The sequence below is a fragment of the Xyrauchen texanus genome, chromosome 23 (assembly GCF_025860055.1).
Source record: "Xyrauchen texanus isolate HMW12.3.18 chromosome 23, RBS_HiC_50CHRs, whole genome shotgun sequence".
NCBI classification, from domain to species: Eukaryota; Metazoa; Chordata; class Actinopteri; order Cypriniformes; family Catostomidae; genus Xyrauchen; species Xyrauchen texanus.
In genome coordinates this window covers 2,925,362-2,943,935 of record NC_068298.1, presented here as the reverse complement: position 1 = coordinate 2,943,935, position 18,574 = coordinate 2,925,362, and the positions used below count along the sequence as shown (strand labels likewise).

The 18,574-nt window shown below is 42.3% G+C and overlaps 1 protein-coding gene across 5 annotated transcripts in view; it reads right to left on the bottom strand.

The window, feature by feature from the left end:
- LOC127663406 (protocadherin alpha-C2-like) overlaps positions 1-18,574 on the bottom strand; it is a 69,889-nt gene that overhangs the window by 14,784 nt on the left and 36,531 nt on the right. For 4 of the 5 annotated variants that reach the window (XM_052154983.1, XM_052154986.1, XM_052154985.1 and 1 more), the window contains 2 exons: positions 10,754-10,812; positions 1,626-1,711 (listed from right to left, as the gene is read on the bottom strand). In XM_052154983.1, the coding sequence (XP_052010943.1) occupies positions 1,626-1,711; positions 10,754-10,812 (145 nt within the window). Of the gene's footprint in view, positions 1-1,625; positions 1,712-10,753; positions 10,813-15,378; positions 18,091-18,574 lie in introns of those variants that run through there. The other variant, XM_052154982.1, reaches the window with a different exon arrangement.

Below are 18,574 nucleotides of genomic sequence, written 5' to 3'. Positions count from 1 at the left end.
CGGGAGGTGGTTTCAAACGCGATTGCGATCTGATTTTTTCAGATGCGTTTCAGTCCGGACACTCTGGCTGCTCAATTCGGATTTCAAATGGTCTTTACGCGACACACAATGATGACGTAAAAAAAATCATTGACTGCAGCACGGAACATCACAATATTTAGAGTTTTTCTTGAGCAGAGGAGTTCTGCACCGCGATTGGACAAGGCGCTTATTTGGAGAGCGAGATGATGCACCTCCATGATACATTTTTCCCTCATCTGTTTTGAAAGCATTGTCACGTGGGTATGCCTACGTCGTTACCATAGCAACCCACGCAGATAGGTTGGTTATGTCTGAAAGCGCAAATCTGATTTGATCACTTGCAATTAATAGTGTGGACAGCAGGGCTGGACTGGGAAGAGAAATCGGCACATGATTTTACATAGCAAATGGCCCAAAAAATTGTCGAGGGAGGGTTGAGCCAAGATTTGTTGAGCTGGGGGTCACTGTCCTTTTCTGCATATCGTGGTGCCATTTTGTGGTCCGTTCTGCATAATGCGACGGCTCATTTTAGCAAATCACGGCCCATTCAAACCATTTTGCGGCTGACCGACCGGACCCCTCGGTTCTCCCGATGGACAGTCCTCCCCTGATATTTCATGCTGTTTTTATGCCCATTTTGGAGCTTGGCAGTAAAAAACACTGTCCACTTTCATCATATGGAAAAACGAATCTTGGACATTTGACTACGATCTCCATTTGTGTTTCTTTCTAACACAGAGTTAAAATGACATGGGGGTGGGTATATGATCACAAAATGTAAACTTTTTTAACACTAGTATTGTCACACTATGTGACATGATAGACAGACTTTGGTCTCAATGTATTGCAGTAGGTTCTTTATGCTATATAGAGTTGCTCAGTTGGGTTGTCTAAAGAAGATTCATGTAGGTCATATCCATCCATTCCTGCATGACTGCAGCAGAGCAGCTCAGCAAAAGAGGCGAACGCAAAAGAGACTGAGGGAAAGCAAGCGAGCGAAAGAATGCGAGACAGAAACAGAGACTCTAGTATCTAGATCAGGATGTGATGGAGTGAGTTAATGATGATGCTGGAGTGTAATACCAGTGAGACTGTGAAAGAAAGTGTTACAGCCCTGACAGACCTCCTAGATGAAGGTTTCATTGCTCTGACATAACTCAGAAGCTTCAACAGTTCCTCAAAAGATTCCTTAGGAGAAAATAAATTGAGTTTAACTTGTAGAGCATGGCACTAGCAATGTCATGGTCATGGGTTTGATTCCCAGGAAATGTGCATTCTGAGCCAATGTATACCTTGAAAGTTTTGCAAATCGTTTTGGATAGAAGTGTCTGCCGAATGCATATATAAATTTGGTCTTGGAAGAACTTGATGGTAAATGTTTGAGTTCATAGTGTGACCTCTGACTTTTTATTAAGACTTTGGCACCTTGTTGACATTGTTTAGATATCTTCTGAAACTCTATTGGAGACATATACGATATTACTAGGGTCTAGGCTGGGCACTTGCTCTATTTGCTCTCCATTTAATCTCATTGGTGTCTGGGAGAACCGATGTGTCCTATATGGGCACACTTTCTCTGCAAGAGTTGAGTTCCCACATCTTACCGGCTGCGCTGGACACGGTGGGCCAGTTCTGGACGAGAACACCCTGAGCTCCTTGCATCACTGACGACTCCTCCATATGAACCGAGCTACACGTACAAACAGAGAGAAGAAAAAAAAATGTAATTAGGAATAAGGGCTGTCAATCGAGTCAATTACATAATATGATGATTAATTATTCAAATGAATCAAAATTAACTGCATATATCAGTGTTGCTGAGAAAGAGTTACTCTTTGTAACTCTGATTTCCATCATTTCATTGAAGCACACAAGATGCTCTTTGATTCTCAAATCATCAGATTTTATTCATGTCAGCACGAGTCATTACAGCAAACAGAGGACCAAATACTAAGACGGTCTTAAGGTGTGTTCACACTTGGCAGGTTTGGTTTGCTTAAAACGATCTCTGGTGCGTTTCGATTGATATATGAACGCAACATGGACCAAAGATGTCTAAACGGACCAAAAACAGGAAGTAATTTGCCTAATACTGACCTCAAGCATACCTGGTTCCTGGCTATGTTTCCCATTATAGTTCTGGGAACCGCCCATCAGCTGTCCTTACAGCATATCTTCATTTGTGTGTACAACGGAAGAATTCCTGCTGCTGTTTTGACTCCTTTACACATTTTTTAACTCTGTTTGTTCTCAGCTGGTAAAAATAATCACCATATATAACATCTATACATCCAACGAGCGCATTTCGCCAGCACTGTTTTGGATGTTCAGCAAGTTCCGTCATAAAATATACGCTATAAAAGCGGTCCAATCAGGTCGTGACTTTTCCCTGATGCCTTTGGTTTTGTATCGTTAGGTTCGGTGTTAAAAATGCCAGGGTGAACGCTAAACAAACCAGGACTAAATGTATCATTTTAATTTATGGTCCGGACCAAAAGGACCAAGAGAACCGAACTACAAGTGTGAACACACCCTTGCATCTTGGGGTTCAGTGTCTTGCCCAAGGACACTTCGGCATGTGGAGTCGTGTGGGCTGGAAATCGAACCACCAACCCTGCGATTAGTGGCCAACCCGCTCTACCACTTGAGCCACAGCCGCCCAAACAGTACAGGACAAAAGGACTAAAACAGGACAAAGTGTGGACTCAAAGCAGAATTTGTTTGTAGTTGTCTATGTGTCCGTGTTTGAGCTGGGGTGAATGACGGAGCCGAGGTTTACAGTATGTAGGTCTGTAGTGAGAATCCAGAAGTCTGGATTAAAGATTAGACCGTACTCTTCCCTGCAAACTCGCACTACCTCAAAGATTAAAGCTTATGTTCCCATGCATTTGTAATTTCACACTCAAGAGTTATCGCGCACACACACACACACACACACACACACACACACACAGGAAAGGTGCATGTTCACTGTTTACCAACTTCAGACAAACCTTAAAAAAGACATAATGCATCTTCCTGGTCTTATTGTGCAAATTATGTCTGCACTTTACTCAGAAGAAATACACATTGGTCTTTGTGAATCTTTGTCTTTGTCTCTGAAACCTGTCCTATAGAGACACTTGACACCATCAGACCGAATCCAATAATTACAATCATGTCCTGCCAACTTTTTTTCCTCTTTAATTTAGGCTACTGTACATCTTGTTACTTGTTACTAGCTTGAAAATACATCACAACATGGAAGTAAAACGAGATGCACTTTCGAATGCCATGCTTATTTAAAACGCACCCACATCTCCGCATCAACATCAGTAAAAATATTCTAAATATGTCACAGCTACAGAGGTAGAAAATCAAACCAGGCTGGAGGCTGTTTTCGTTCTCAGAATAGAGGTTGTTATCACTGTTCCTGTTCTCTCTGAAGCTGTGCGGTTCAGCTGGAAGTGTGTTAAGGCGGGATTAGCTCACTGAGCTCAGAGCGGCTGAACACGGGAGGTGTGCAGGGTCGCTCCAGAACATCACACTATCAGCTGCCAAAACAAAAACTCAATTCCAGAGGCTCGCCGTGGGATGATCTCGAAATCATTCCACAAGTCAAAAGAGGGACCTTCAAGTCTCTACGATATTTTAGTCTCTAGATAAGTCTTCAAGTCTGTGGGACTTATTCACCCATTTCATCATCTGCAAGGTAAAAATTGTATGTCTGATTGCTTAGAAAAGTAACACACCTTTCCTCAACAAGCAGCAGGAATCGAGGCATCATTCATGTCTGTAGCACAAATGGTACAGGACGAGTTACGCATACCCAAGGTTACGATTGAATTCAACATACAGTTATATCCTAAGTATGAGCAGTGTTGGGGAAGCTAGAGGGAAACTCCAGCTAGCCAAGCTACCCATAAAGTTAAACTATAGACTAGCTACTCTATTCAAGAAGTAGTTAGCTACACTACAAACTAATAACAAAAAGATGCTAAGAACATTAAACTTTTTAAATAAGATCATATTTTTTATTTATATAGAATTATTTTTACAGTTGTAAATTGAGTTGAAGTTTCCAACGCGACACTGCGTGCACAATTATTAGGCAAGTGAGTATTCTGATCTTATCATTATTTCCATTCACATTTTCCAACTCCAAACCAGATAAACTTGAATGCTTGTTGGATTCAATCATTTTCAGGTGGTATATATTTGTGTGATGAGGCGAAAGTGACCAACACCTTATATCAAAGTGTGCATAATTATTAGGCAGCTTCATTACCTCAAGTGCAATGGGCCAAAAGAGAGATTTAACTGGCACTGAAATGTCAAATATTGTAAAATGCCTTTCAGATGGGTGCAACACTCTTGATATAGCTAAACTGTCGAGGCGTGACCACCGGACAATCAAACGTTTTGTTGCGAAAAGTCAACTGGGGTGCAAAAAACACACAGAGAAGAAAAGGCGCAAATTACCTGCAAAAGACTTGAGAAGAATTAAACGTGAAGCTACCAGGAACCCATTATCCTCCAATGCCACCATATTCCAGAACTGCAACCTACCTGGAGTGTCCAGAAGTACAAGGTGTACTTCGGTCAAGAAGCCTGAAACACGACCACCACTGAATATATTCACAAGATGAAGCGTCAGGATTGGGCAAAGAAATATCTGAAGACATAACTTTCAAAGGTTTTATAGACAGATGAAATGAGAGTGACTCTTGATGGAGCAGATGGACGGGCCCGTGGCTGGATCACTAATGGACACAGGGCACCACTTCAAGTCTGTGGGCACCACAGGGGTACTGGTATGGGCTGCTATCATTAAGGATGAGGTAGTTGGACATTTCGAGTTGAAGATGGTCTGAAAATCAACTCTCAATCCTACTGACAGTTTCTGGAAAGTACTTTCTTCAAGCAGTGGTGCATGAAGATGTCCTCAGCATTCAAGAAGGCCATGATCCTAATCCAGGACAATGCTCCATCACATGCATCCAAGTACTCCACTGCTTGGCTAGCCAGCAAGGGCCTCAAAGATGCCCAATTGATGACTTGGCCCCCTTCCTCACCTGACTTAAATCCTAGTGAGAACATGTGGGCCCTTCTCAAACAGTGAGGGAAGACAATACACCTCTTTAAACAGCATTTGGGAGGCTGTGGTTGCTGCTTCAGTGAAAGTTGATCATGAACAGATCAAGAAACTGTCAGACTCCATGGATGGATGGCTCATGCCCATTATTGAAAAGAATGATGGATATTTTGGTGACTGAATATTTTTAAGGTTGAGGTTCAATAACATTTTGGATTGACTGATAGCATCGTGTTTGTTCAACAGTAACATTAATCATGAGGAATACAATTTGCCTAATAATTGTGCATGCTGTGTAAATATAAGTGAACTGTTTCATTTAACCGGTTTATTTACATGAACTGTCTGAAAGAACTGAATAATTTAAATGATTTGGATTTCCCAGAGAGAACAGTTTAGGAGAGTATGTTTGATTGCTCACTTAGCTCCTTTACCGCATATGCAATGCACTATCAGAAATGTAGTGTTTTGTTACGTTACAGCGCTATTGGTTGGAAAATGTATCTTGTTACTGGGAAATCTATGCTGTAGTGGAAATTGCTTAGCTATTGTCACGCTACTGAAAATGTAGTTACAATAGTAGCATTGCTATTAATTAGTTACTGCCCAATACACGAGTAATATTAATTGACTCAACAAACATCACTTATTATACAACATTGATAACACATACTATAAAATGTATTCATATTTTTTATAAAGACACAGACAGAACAACTGCAGAACAGAAGGGAGGGGGTAAATAACCACCATTTTAGTTGCCCCCTTTCTCTCTCACTATCTGATGAATGTCTGCTGTCCAAGGTCAGGCACTTACAGCTGTGCGTGTGTGTGTGTGTGTGGAAGCCATTTTAAAGAGCTGTGAAGCAGAAGTCAGTAGGACGAATACATTATTAATGAGAAACACTGGACCAAATACATGATCCTCATCTAATGTTCAAACATCCGCCCTCCCCCTTTACACTCTCATTCTCCCTGTCTCCATCTCCTTTCCTCTGTCCTCTCTGCCTGCATGTCAAAGTCATCACTTCCTCCACTGTTCATTCTTCATATCTATATCATTTCATTTGATATATCTAGTGTAAAAAATATCCTATAGCGTGGAATTATTTGAGCATCCCTGGCATGTAACTACAATTTATATATATATATTCAGTCCCTAGAAATGGCAAATCTGCATTCAACTCACGAAGCCGAAAGCAAATGGATCATAACTGTGAAATGAATTACACTGTGGTTTCTCCATGTACATAAATTGTGAGACTGGAATCTGATTCAGTGCATGAGGATGATTTGCATGGCTACATTAGCTCTTATTAAACCCTTCTGTAATTAGGAGGAAATCAGTGCATTACTAATGAAGATCTGAGGTCATTCACACACATACACACACACATGCGATCTTGTCTGTAATGTCCTTCGTTGCCATCGTTTTGCAGACATGGCTTTAGGCAATACTTCAATCGCCGCCTGCTATGGAGCTAAAAGAGTCTCAATAAAGATAAATGCACACACTACATTCACATATGCACACACATGATTCATACATGCACACACAGGATTCATACATGCACACACAGGATACACAAATGCGCACAATTCAGAAATGCAAACAAAATTTACAAATGCACACAAGATTAAGAAATGCACAGGACAAGATTCAGAAATGTATTTCTGATGCACGCACAAATATACCTTGATTTACAAACTTTTTGCGGTCTGTGAACTTCACTGCATTTGTGTGTGAATTTTGAGACTCCCCTGACTTGGCTCGACACACAAATGCCTTTTTTTAAACAAGGAATGATCTGGAACCAATCAGATATCTCCCTTGTTTTAGCCAATCACGAGAACGCACCCCACGTGGGGGATTGAGCCAATCACATGAACGCGTTCACACAGCGCGTGCATGTGGTGCGGGCGCGGGCGCGTTCACGGTCATTGTCACTCAGTTGAGACCTCAACATGGCTTCTGGCAAGGCAACGACAGGGGAGCGGTAAGTATAACTTAACGTGTTTAGCTAGTTATAGCTACGGAAGCTCAAAGAGGCCATGCGTTATTATTATTTTTGTGTCTCGTTTTCTCGTGATCTCGACATAACTAAGGTTGTTATCTCGTGATCATGACTTAATTTTCTCGTGATCTCGACATAACAAAAAGTTGTTTTCTCGTGATCTCGACATAACAAAAAGTTGTTTTCTCGTGATCTCGACATAACTAAGGTTGTTATCTCGTGATCTCGGCATAACAAAAAGTTGTTTTCTCGTGATCTCGACATAACTAAGGTTGTTATCTCGTGATCATGACTTAATTTTCTCGTGATCTCGACATAACAAAAAGTTGTTTTCTCGTGATCTCGGCATAACAAAAAGTTGTTTTCTCGTGATCTCGGCATAACAAAAAGTTGTTTTCTCGTGATCTCGGCATAACAAAAAGTTGTTTTCTCGTGATCTCGGCATAACAAAAAGTTGTTTTCTCGTGATCTCGGCATAACAAAAGTTGTTTTCTCGTGATCTCGACATAACAAAAAGTTGTTTTCTCGTGATCTCGACATAACAAAAAGTTGTTTTCTCGTGATCTCGACATAACAAAAAGTTGTTTTCTCGTGATCTCGACATAACAAAAGTTGTTTTCTCGTGATCTCGACATAACAAAAAGTTGTTTTCTCGTGATCTCGACATAACAAAAGTTGTTTTCTCGTGATCTCGGCATAACAAAAAGTTGTTTTCTCGTGATCTCGACATAACAAAAAGTTGTTTTCTCGTGATCTCGACATAACAAAAAGTTGTTTTCTCGTGATCTCGACATAACAAAAAGTTGTTTTCTCGTGATCTCGGCATAACAAAAAGTTGTTTTCTCGTGATCTCGGCATAACAAAAGTTGTTTTCTCGTGATCTCGACATAACAAAAAGTTGTTTTCTCGTGATCTCGACATAACAAAAAGTTGTTTTCTCGTGATCTCGGCATAACAAAAAGTTGTTTTCTCGTGATCTCGGCATAACAAAAAGTTGTTTTCTCGTGATCTCGACATAACAAAAAGTTGTTTTCTCGTGATCATGACTTAATTTTCGAGATCTCGACGTCTCTCTGTCATTGACAACTTCCAGATTAGTGTCAGACACTTTAGAAGAAGACTATCACGTCTACAACTTTTTCGTAGAAAATACAGTGAACGTTTGGAACGTTTGGTCAATTTCATTGCCAGCCAACTTGAGGGACCGGGACGTCTGCATGACTGCGGTCAAGCCAGCCGCGATTTAGATCCGAGTGCACGCATATTACAGTATTAACGGTACTTTGCGGAAAGCACATAAAGACGTGCTTCTTGACTGCAGTTGAGTGCAGAAGAAAGCGAGTCTTTCTATATTGATGAAAAGCGTTTATTAAGTTTTTGTGACGTGCTGCCTGGTGTTTATTAATATGTTTGATTTAGCCTATGTGAAAGGTGACTGGTTAGAATACTCTTGGATAGGGCAGGTGAATATTTTATAACCAAAGTGTAATGAATTAACATAACTTTACATTTACATATAATAAATTGTACTTTTCTGCCAAAGATCTCTCATTGTCCTTCATACCTTGTAATAAACTTTTAATTGTAAATCCTGTAGCTCAATTAAAAACTGTATAGAAAATTAAAGGCAAAAACAACTTTTTGTTATGTCGAGATCACGAGAAAACAACTTTTTGTTATGTCGAGATCACGAGAAAACAACTTTTTGTTATGTCGAGATCACGAGAAAACAACTTTTTGTTATGCCGAGATCACGAGAAAACAACTTTTTGTTATGCCGAGATCACGAGAAAACAACTTTTTGTTATGCCGAGATCACGAGAAAACAACTTTTTGTTATGTCGAGATCACGAGAAAACAACTTTTTGTTATGTCGAGATCACGAGAAAACAACTTTTTGTTATGCCGAGATCACGAGAAAATTAAGTCATGATCACGAGATAACAACCTTAGTTATGTCGAGATCAAGAGAAAACGAGACAGAAAAATAATAATAACGCATGGCCTCTTTGAGCTTCCGTAGCTATAACTAGCTAAACACGTTAAGTTATACTTACCGCTCCCCTGTCGTTGCCTTGCCAGAAGCCATGTTGAGGTCTCAACTGAGTGACAATGACCGTGAACGCGCCCGCACCACATGCACGCGCTGTGTGAACGCGTTCATGTGATTGGCTCAATCCCCCACGTGGGGTGCGTTCTCGTGATTGGCTAAAACAAGGGAGATATCTGATTGGTTCCAGATCATTCCTTGTTTAAAAAAAGGCATTTGTGTGTCGAGCCAAGTCAGGGAGTCTCAAAATTCACACACAAATGCAGTGAAGTTCACAGACCGCAAAAAGTTTGTAAATCAAGATATATTTATGCGTGCATCAGAAATACATTTCTGAATCTTGTCCTGTGCATTTCTTAATCTTGTGTGCATTTGTAAATTTTGTTTGCATTTCTGAATTGTGTGTGTATTTATGAATTTTGTGTGCATTTATGATTTTTTTATGCATTTGTGAATCTTCTGTGCTTTTTAAATTTTGTGCGTGCATTTGTGAATTTTGTGCGCATTTGTGTATCCTGTGTGTGCATGTATGAATCCTGTGTGTGCATGTATGAATCATGTGTGTGCATGTATGAATCATGTGTGTGCATATGTGAATGTAGTGTGTGCATTTATCTTTATTGAGACTCTTTTAGCTCCATACCTGCGACCTACTTCTGCTTTCATGGTAACAGCCGCTGCACAGCTGTACTTGTCGTCCAGAAGCTGCTGTCCAAGATTCAGATCACTGGTCGATTGAAAATGAATGGTGGATAACCGTACACTGCCCAATGCTCATTAAAACAGGTCGGGTTTGGAGGCTTGCGGTCCATTGGTTTAAGGGTAATTTAATGTCCGTGCATGGCTGAGTTTCCATGGCGATCCTGGCATAGGTTGTTAGCTCACAACATCTGTCTGTAATGTCTAGGAATTACTGTCTTAAAATCATTTCTCATTTACTTTCACCAGAATGGATTCTGAGAAGACATTTAAACTAAACCTAAAAATAAAAATGGACTCTGTTTATTGTAATAATGCATGCTCCTGGTCTTATTAAATATTATTATGTGCCTCTAAAACAACCTTCCTGTACAGATGACATCATCAGCCCCTTTTTATTTTTCAACCCCTTCCCTCAATCACGTGTCACATAGACAACTTTTCACAATTTATTCATTTATCGATGGATAAAATCAAGACTACATTCTTGAGTTTCACTCAGACATACGTCACTTTAAATGGTAAATGGTCTGCACTTATATAGCGCCTTTTTTAAACTTAGAGGTTACCAAAGCGCTTTACACTGTGTCCCATTCACCCATTCACACTCACACACCAATGATGGCAGAGCTGCCATGTAAGGTGCTAGCCTGCCATTGGGAGCAACTTGGGGTTCAGTGTCTTGCCCAAGGACACTTCGGCATGTGGAGTCATGTGGGACAGGAATCGAACCACCAACCCTGCGATTGGCTGCCGACCTGCTCTACCACCTAAGCCACAGCCGCCCCGCTTTAAGGACTTCAAATGGGTTGTGAATGCCATTTCATGTTGACTAAGGTATTTAGAGTGAGATATCTAATATACTCAAAGGAAAACACAACATTTAAGTCTTACCTTTGCATTCCTGCTCTGAGAGATGCTGAATATCTCCAGTCTGCATTGGGAGCTTTAGGCTGAAGAAAGACAAAAACAAAGAGAGAGAGAGAGAGAGAGAGAGAGAGATTACGTTAATCACCGGGGCATATCAAAAAACCAATACCATCTCATTAATTAATCATGCTAGAGTGCAGTCATATGGTCATGGTGGCAGCAAGACTGTGGTTTTGGAGGAAAGGGTTAGGATAAGACTCAAGGGTTCATGTCAGTCTCCATTCTTTCTCTCTCTTACACACACATTCACATCATCATAATTTGAGGTGTGTGCACTGAAAATCTAAACTAGCCAGATAAAACATTCAAACAAAGAGCCCGAGAGAAATCAAGCTCTTAAAACCCTGAAGAGCAGCAAGAGAGGGGTGACATCGATTTGACGGTGTCTCCTCGGGGAGAGAAAGCACAGAGACACATCTACAGTCAAAAAAACACCAGGTGGATGAATCTCACAAAACCGGTCAATAACATGTACAGGTCATGTTTCACCCCAAAATGCAGTTTTTGTACAGACATATCTGCAGTGTAATGAAACGGTCAGATAGTAAAGGCTGCAGGCATGGTGTCAGTGCCCTCCACCCCTCCTTTTTATTCCTCCGTTCCTTTCTCTCTCATCTCCTGGTAGAAGACATTTATCAGCGTGAAATCCAATTCACACTGTAATCAGCAGGGCCTGCTTTTCCTCCACTCACACACACACACACACACACACATGCACATCCATCATACATACCCATAAAACATCTACATCTCCCAAACACACTCCTACTGGACACACTTAAACAGCATAAACCTTTTATAAATTGAGTTCAAACAGTAAAAAACAAATGACTGAATATGAAGCACCACTGTAAAAATTATTCTTTCCCATGCCAATGAATTTTGGCACGATGTAATACTTTTAAATAAGTAGCAGATATCAAAAGTGACAAAATCACTTGACTGTAATTAACATTGCATGTAGACTTAAACATTCTCCAATGTCTAAAGAGGAACATTCATATGTAAAAGAGCAAAACAAAGCTACAAAATACACCCAGTGGGCTAAATATTTATGTAACCGTCTGATACACCCATCGCGTTTACAGCGTTACCCAAACAAGCCTGTGGGTAATGCACAATGACTCATGTGCCAGTGAATAAGAGGCTGAGGAAAGATGATTTTGGATGTAGAGGATAAGGGTTGAATAATCATGTTTGTTTGCAGTTTGCCAAACAGTAAAGAAATGAAGTGTGTGGCTTTGTTCCAAAACCTAGTGAGCTGCCTTGCTATCTACTTCCTATATAGGGAGCTCAGTGACCAATTTGGAAAGCCGTGCATTGGCTGGAACTCACACAATGCGATGCAAACAGGACACTCGAGTCACTATTGATTTCAATGGAGCGCAACAGTGCCCGCCAACATTTCAGCCGTTTATGCGCTGGAAGTGTTTGTTTTATTTTGTTATTCATTTTCCATCATTTGAAAATCAGACAAAAAGACAAAGATACAAGACTTTTTAATTAACATATTTAATGAGGGAATGAACTACAATCCCATGAAACACTGCGAAAGACGTAATCGAGAAAAAAAAATATATATCAAACTATTGGAAGGTTTCTGCTGAGCTCTTTTGCTGCAGTTTGTTAGCCATGATTCTCTGATTGGTGGATCTTCAAGATCACGGGTAGTGTAGCTATTCACCAGGAATTAAACTATTAAACACGATTCTATACAAATTAGGTTGAAATGACGATGACTGATGGCTTCAACAGAAGCATATACCATCGGTAAACAACCTCAGAGCTCATGGTAGCTGTCTTTAATGGTTCATAAGTCATCGTTAAAAAAACATTTGCCTAAGGAGAAGATGAATGTGATTTTACTTCTGGAGCCAGACTGTTATGCTCTATAGTGTTTACCACGAACATGTCGCTAAGGAAACTCTAAATTAGACTGAACTATTTTTAACAATACATGCACACTTCTACTTTAGAAACACATGTTGCCTACGTAGGGAGCTCACTAAGTTTTGGAAGAGAACCTATGTGCAACAGATGGAGTGGTGTATTTGTCGCAATTAGACTCACAAATAGTGAATATGTAGAGTTTCTGGGCAAATAAATTGGAGAGCTGATTTTTATTCATCTCACAGGTCTTTAATTTCTGTCTTTATGTGTGTGTGGTGTGAGGAGAGGCAGATAATGAGTTCAGTGTGATCTCGTCTCACCAGCAGTTCCTTTTTCTCATTTCCTCTCTCTCAGGTTGCTCCTGAGTGGACACACCTCGCCTAGATACAACATTTGCACCCTTGCGCCAACCAATCACAATGCGTCCTTCTTCCACTATCAAATCGAACCACCCAATCAGCCGGTGGTAATGTGGAGCTGAGCTCCAATGCCACTTACTCACACACAGGGGGAACAAACATGACTGACATTTAATGAGAACAGCCCAAATCAGCCAGTAATTGCTTCATAAATAAGAGGCACTCACACAGGGAGTCTTTTCACAACCAGAAATCCCCAAAACCAGATCAACACCACAACATGCAATCATCTTCTTTGGCAAAGCTATTAGAATAGAGAGTGATGATTCCCTTGTGGGGTTGTAGGGTTTCATTTAAGCCTGACAGACCGACCAAACTCTGCTGGAAAGATTTGCTGATGATAAAATCGGTTCATCTGATGAGAATGATCCATACCTCAGTGGACTGACATGAATGGAAGGTCGGCATGATCTGTACCAGCTGCTGTGCATGATTGGACGGGGGGTTTTTTAGCACGGAAAAATTGTTCCTTTTAGTCTAAACTATCAGCAGAAACATCATTAAAGGAACAGTTCACATGTTGTTCCAAACCTGATCATCATCAATCATGATAATCTGTGTTGAGAGATTAACAGCCGATCCATTGCAACTCAACAGAGACCATGCTGTAGAGCTTCTCTAAAGAGATGCAAGTGTGAGGACAGAGCAACTGGAGCATTTGAGTTTCACACCTCTAAATATAAACACACCCAGCTGTCCTGAAACAACGCATTGCAGAACAGGCTGGAGTAAGCGCGAGGGAGGGTGAGACAGAGAAAGAGCGAGGAGGGAAAGAGAATGTTCTCTCCGAGTTCAAAACTGATGATATGCAGTTTGATGGCAGCTGTAAGCATGCAGAGAGAGAGGAGCATAAACCTCTGATACCCCTAAATCATCACAAATACACACACACAAACATATGCGTTCTTCAGTGCACACAGAAGACTCTGCTGTGAATTAATGAGGCACAAGTAGGAGAAAAAAAAGTCAAAATGCTCCAAAACAACTTGGCATTCATTACCGAGTCCTGCTACACAACGTGCAAGACACCTGAGCTTTCCAGTGCTGAAACAGGCCGTTTTCTGTATGTCAAATAGTAAGTAACACAACTGAACACATTCAGCATTTAGAAACAAACAGAAACAGATGCCAAGGCTACATTTAAAGATATATGTCACCCAAAAAGGACAATTCTGTCATTGTTTACTTAACCACATGTAGTTCCAAACCCTCAATATATTCTGTGAAACACAAAAGAAGCAACCCGATCTCATTACAAGTGGTAATAAGATATCACACTAGTTAACTCGTATAAAAATAACAAGTTTTATTCCCCAGAGAGAGAGAGAGAGAGAGAGAGAGAAACCACAACTGAGCTTAAAAATATTTTTCCAAAGTTTAACCCCTAACAAAAACCTACACTCAGGGACGGATTACCGACCGGGCCAATGGGGCCAGTGCCCAGGGGCCTGTGATTGCCAGGGGGCCCTTGACTGCCCGGGGGTGCCCTGGGCTTTAAGGCTATGTGATCTATTTTGGTATCTCCCCCCACCGCTTGGGTGGAGGGGGGCCCTTGGAGATAATTGGCCCCAGGGCCTTTGCAAGTCATAATCCATCCCTGCCTACACTTAATCATAAATTGTGTGTGATATTAATAGTAAAACCACGGTTGTGTACCATAAGCAAAAGAAAAACAGTGGGGTTATGAACCCCAACCCAAACCCCATACCCAAACTTAACCATAAAGTCTAACCTATTACACAAACTGTAAACATGACCATTGTTTTAATAGGAAAGTAAGTTTTGTGTACCAAGGAAGAAAGAAATCATCGGGTTTGGAACAAGATGAGGGAAGTGTACTAAAGGTTACTGACATACATCAGTCATTTGCATATTTATATGATATCTTACAATTTTGCCATCTCGTAAAAATTATTATGAGCTGTCTTGAGACTATGTTGGAAAGGAGATGTTATGCAAAATGTTAGCTTCAGTCACCATTCACTTTTAATGCATATTTTTTCCATGCAATCAAATTGAATGATGGCTGACGCTAACATTCTCCCAAACATCTCTTTTTTTTTTGACCATTGAACCCATGGAGAGTTTTGGAACAAAATGAGGGCGAGTAAATGATGACAGAATTGTCATTTTTTGGTGAACTATCCCTTTGAAATAAACATATCTCATAGCCAAAACAGCACCACAACAATGAAAGTGAGCAGATTTTCTGTTGTCTCCATGCATCGATGGATGAGTAACTTGGTGGATGTGATGAGAGAGTGGGCACCGCACACACACCTGTATGGCCGTGGCATCGGGCATGCTCAATCTGCGCACAAACTGTCCACTCTGCCCCGTGAAGAAACGGTCCGCCCCTGAACCCCAGGTACCACTCATCGGCCGTCCCGTATTATAGAACATGAAAGTGTCACTTCCCGAGGTTGCGGTCATGCAGGTCTTGTAGCAGTACGTTTTGGTCATTGAGCCGTTTCCTCGGACCTCAATGTAGTGTGGCTCCACTTTCAGGTCTCTCCGCACCACCGCAGCTTGTTGCTGGAACGTGACCCTGCCTTCGCCGCCACCACCTCCACCTGTGGCTCCATCCGCTCCTCCACCTGCAGTCCCTCCTCCTCCACCATCTTTAGGTGCCTTCTTCATTGTCGTCTTCTTCTTCTTGGAACCACAGCAAGAACAGGCATCAGGCTGGCTGCAGTAGGCATGGCAGCGAACGATAGCTAGGACGAAAATGGTGAGCAAGAAGACGAAGGTGGTGGCACAAAGAGCGATAATAAGATACATGGTGACGTTGGAGAAGATCATTGTTCCGTGTGGCCTGATGATACGTTTGGGGTCCGGGGCAACTTTGGGTGGGAGCTCCATGACGGCGACATTGATAGTCATTGATGCGGAGCGAGGAGGCAGGCCGTGGTCTCTTACGTGTACTGTCAGACCAAAGACGGTAGAATTGTCCTCAATGACTCGCCGCGTAGTGCGGATCTCGCCCGTGTGCTCGTGCACCTTAAATAAGTCAACTTCAGGCAGGTGATGGAGGCTGTAAAGCAGCCATGCATTTTCTCCAGCATCTAAGTCCCAAGCTAGCACACGCGTCACAAGGACCCCTGCCTCAGCGTTTCGTAGAATAGTCTCCGTGGAGTGCGAGCTGTTCGCTGCCGGGTGTACGAACTGTGGTTTATGGTCGTTTGAGTCCATGATGTAAATATAGACAGTTGCCACCCTGCTCAAAGGTGGCACACCATTGTCTTGAGCTTTGACCTGGAAGTGAAACTCTCGCAACTTTTCAAAGTCAAAAGATCGCAGTGCGTACACCTCACCTGTCACAGGTTTCACAGAAACATATGATGACACAGAAATTCCATGGTTGTTGTCATTCAGGACGGTGTACGTGATGCGCGCGTTCTCACCAGCATCAGGATCGGTTGCCTTGACGATGCACAGAGGTGCACTGGGAACATTGTTTTCTGAGACATAAACGGTGTACGAAGTCTGTTCGAAACGTGGCGGATTGTCATTTACATCTGCCACTTCCACTCGCACTGTCATTGAGGACGATAGAGGCAGAATGCCGCCATCTGTAGCTGTAACCGTGACGTTGTACGATGATATGGTTTCTCGGTCCAGAAAGGCTGAGGTAACTATGGTATAATGGTTTCGGAATGATTTGATTTTAAAGGGGAGGTCAGGGGGAATGATGTCGAAACTGACTTGTTTGTTTTGGCCAGAGTCTTTGTCATTTATGCTGATTAAAGCCACCACAGTGTCCGCCCTAGCGTCCTCTCGAACCGGACTTGAAAGAGACGACAACACAATCTCAGGTGGATTATCGTTCACATCCAGCACCTCCACCACCACTTTACAGTGCACTGCAACAGCCCCTTGGCCTCGGTCTGCAGCTTGGATATACATTTCATAGCTGTTGGTTTCTTCATAGTCCACATTGCTCTTAACTCGAATTTCCCCACTTTCAGTGTCCACAGAAAACACCTGTCTCACCTTTTCTGGCGTGTAAGAGCTAAATGAGTAAAACACTTCACCATTGGAGCCCTCATCTCGATCAGTGGCGTTTAATTTAATCACCAGCGCGCCAACAGGCGAGTTTTCACGCAATTTAACTTTGTATACGGAGCTATCGAATACTGGCACGTTGTCATTGCTGTCCAAAACGCGCACGTTGATTTTGGCTGTGCCTGAACGCGGAGGCGAACCACCATCAGTGGCAGTGAGAAGAAACTGGTGCGACTGCAAGAGCTCGCGGTCAAAGGGTTTTTTAAGCACAAGCTCTATGTGTTTTCCGTCAGCAGGTGGTTTGGTTGAATCGAGCGCCAGGTGTTCGTTTGAGGTGAGGCGATAATGGCGCACGGAATTTGACGCGTCGTCAGAATCCTGCGCGCCCTCAATGGAAAACCGTGTGCCTGGCTGTGCGCCCTCGGTGATCTCCAACTGGTACTCGTCTCGGGGGAACAGCGGCGAGTTGTCATTCGCGTCCAAAATCTCAACATCCACGCTGTGCTGCTCGAACGGGTTTTCTAACACCACGTCGAGGCTCAGAGTACAGGTGCCGCTGAATTCACAGAGCGTTTCACGGTCTATCCGGTCGCTTATATCAAGCTTACCAGTTTTGTGGTTGATGCTGAAGTATCGCCTCGCGCTGTCGGAGCTGATTCTGATCCGACGCGCGGAGAGCTTTTTCAGCTCCAGCCCGAGATCGCGCACAAGATCCCCAACGACAGTACCACTCTCCATCTCCTCCGGAATGCTGTAACGAATTTGTGCATTGGTAAGGCCACTTAGTAAAACAATGAGGAAACAAAAACAAAGAGGCACGTTCTCTTTTATGCAGCTACATCGCCCTGCAACAGCCATCGCAAGTTGGCAACATCCACAGACGGATTAAAAAGCGCTTTCCGCTCCTAGAGCTTGCCGCGCAACAGCTCCAAACCACAGCATCCAAAAATTATGTGCATGATGACCAAAGTCTCCTCTCTGCTGCATTTTTGAACACACATTTTCCTGCTTCACCCATGATTTCTCTATTGTCCGCGCCCAAGCTCTTTTTTTTTCCTACTCTCCTCTCGGCGAAGCTGGCTCTTGTTTCCGTTCACACGGGTGCTGCCTATCGCTCCCTTTCTCTCTCTTTCTCTCTCCTGTCCCCCTCCCTCACCCTGCTGTAAAGGCGGGGGATGGGAGCAGCTCTAACCAGCGCAGCTCACTGCATTTCAGCACCTCCGAACAAAAAACAGCGATATACGAATTGACAACAAAGATGCGCACAAAAGATTAAAAAACACATTCAGGAAAAAAAAAAAAAGATTGTCTCATTCATTTACAAAATTGCCCCCCCAAAAAACACTAAATTAATATCGATTGGAAACACGACTGCATGCAATCACAAAAACAGTGCCACCGCCCTTTTTCATTGTCTCCTCTTCTCGCACAGCTGAGGTGACCTGATATAACTTTAATCAGAAATTGAATC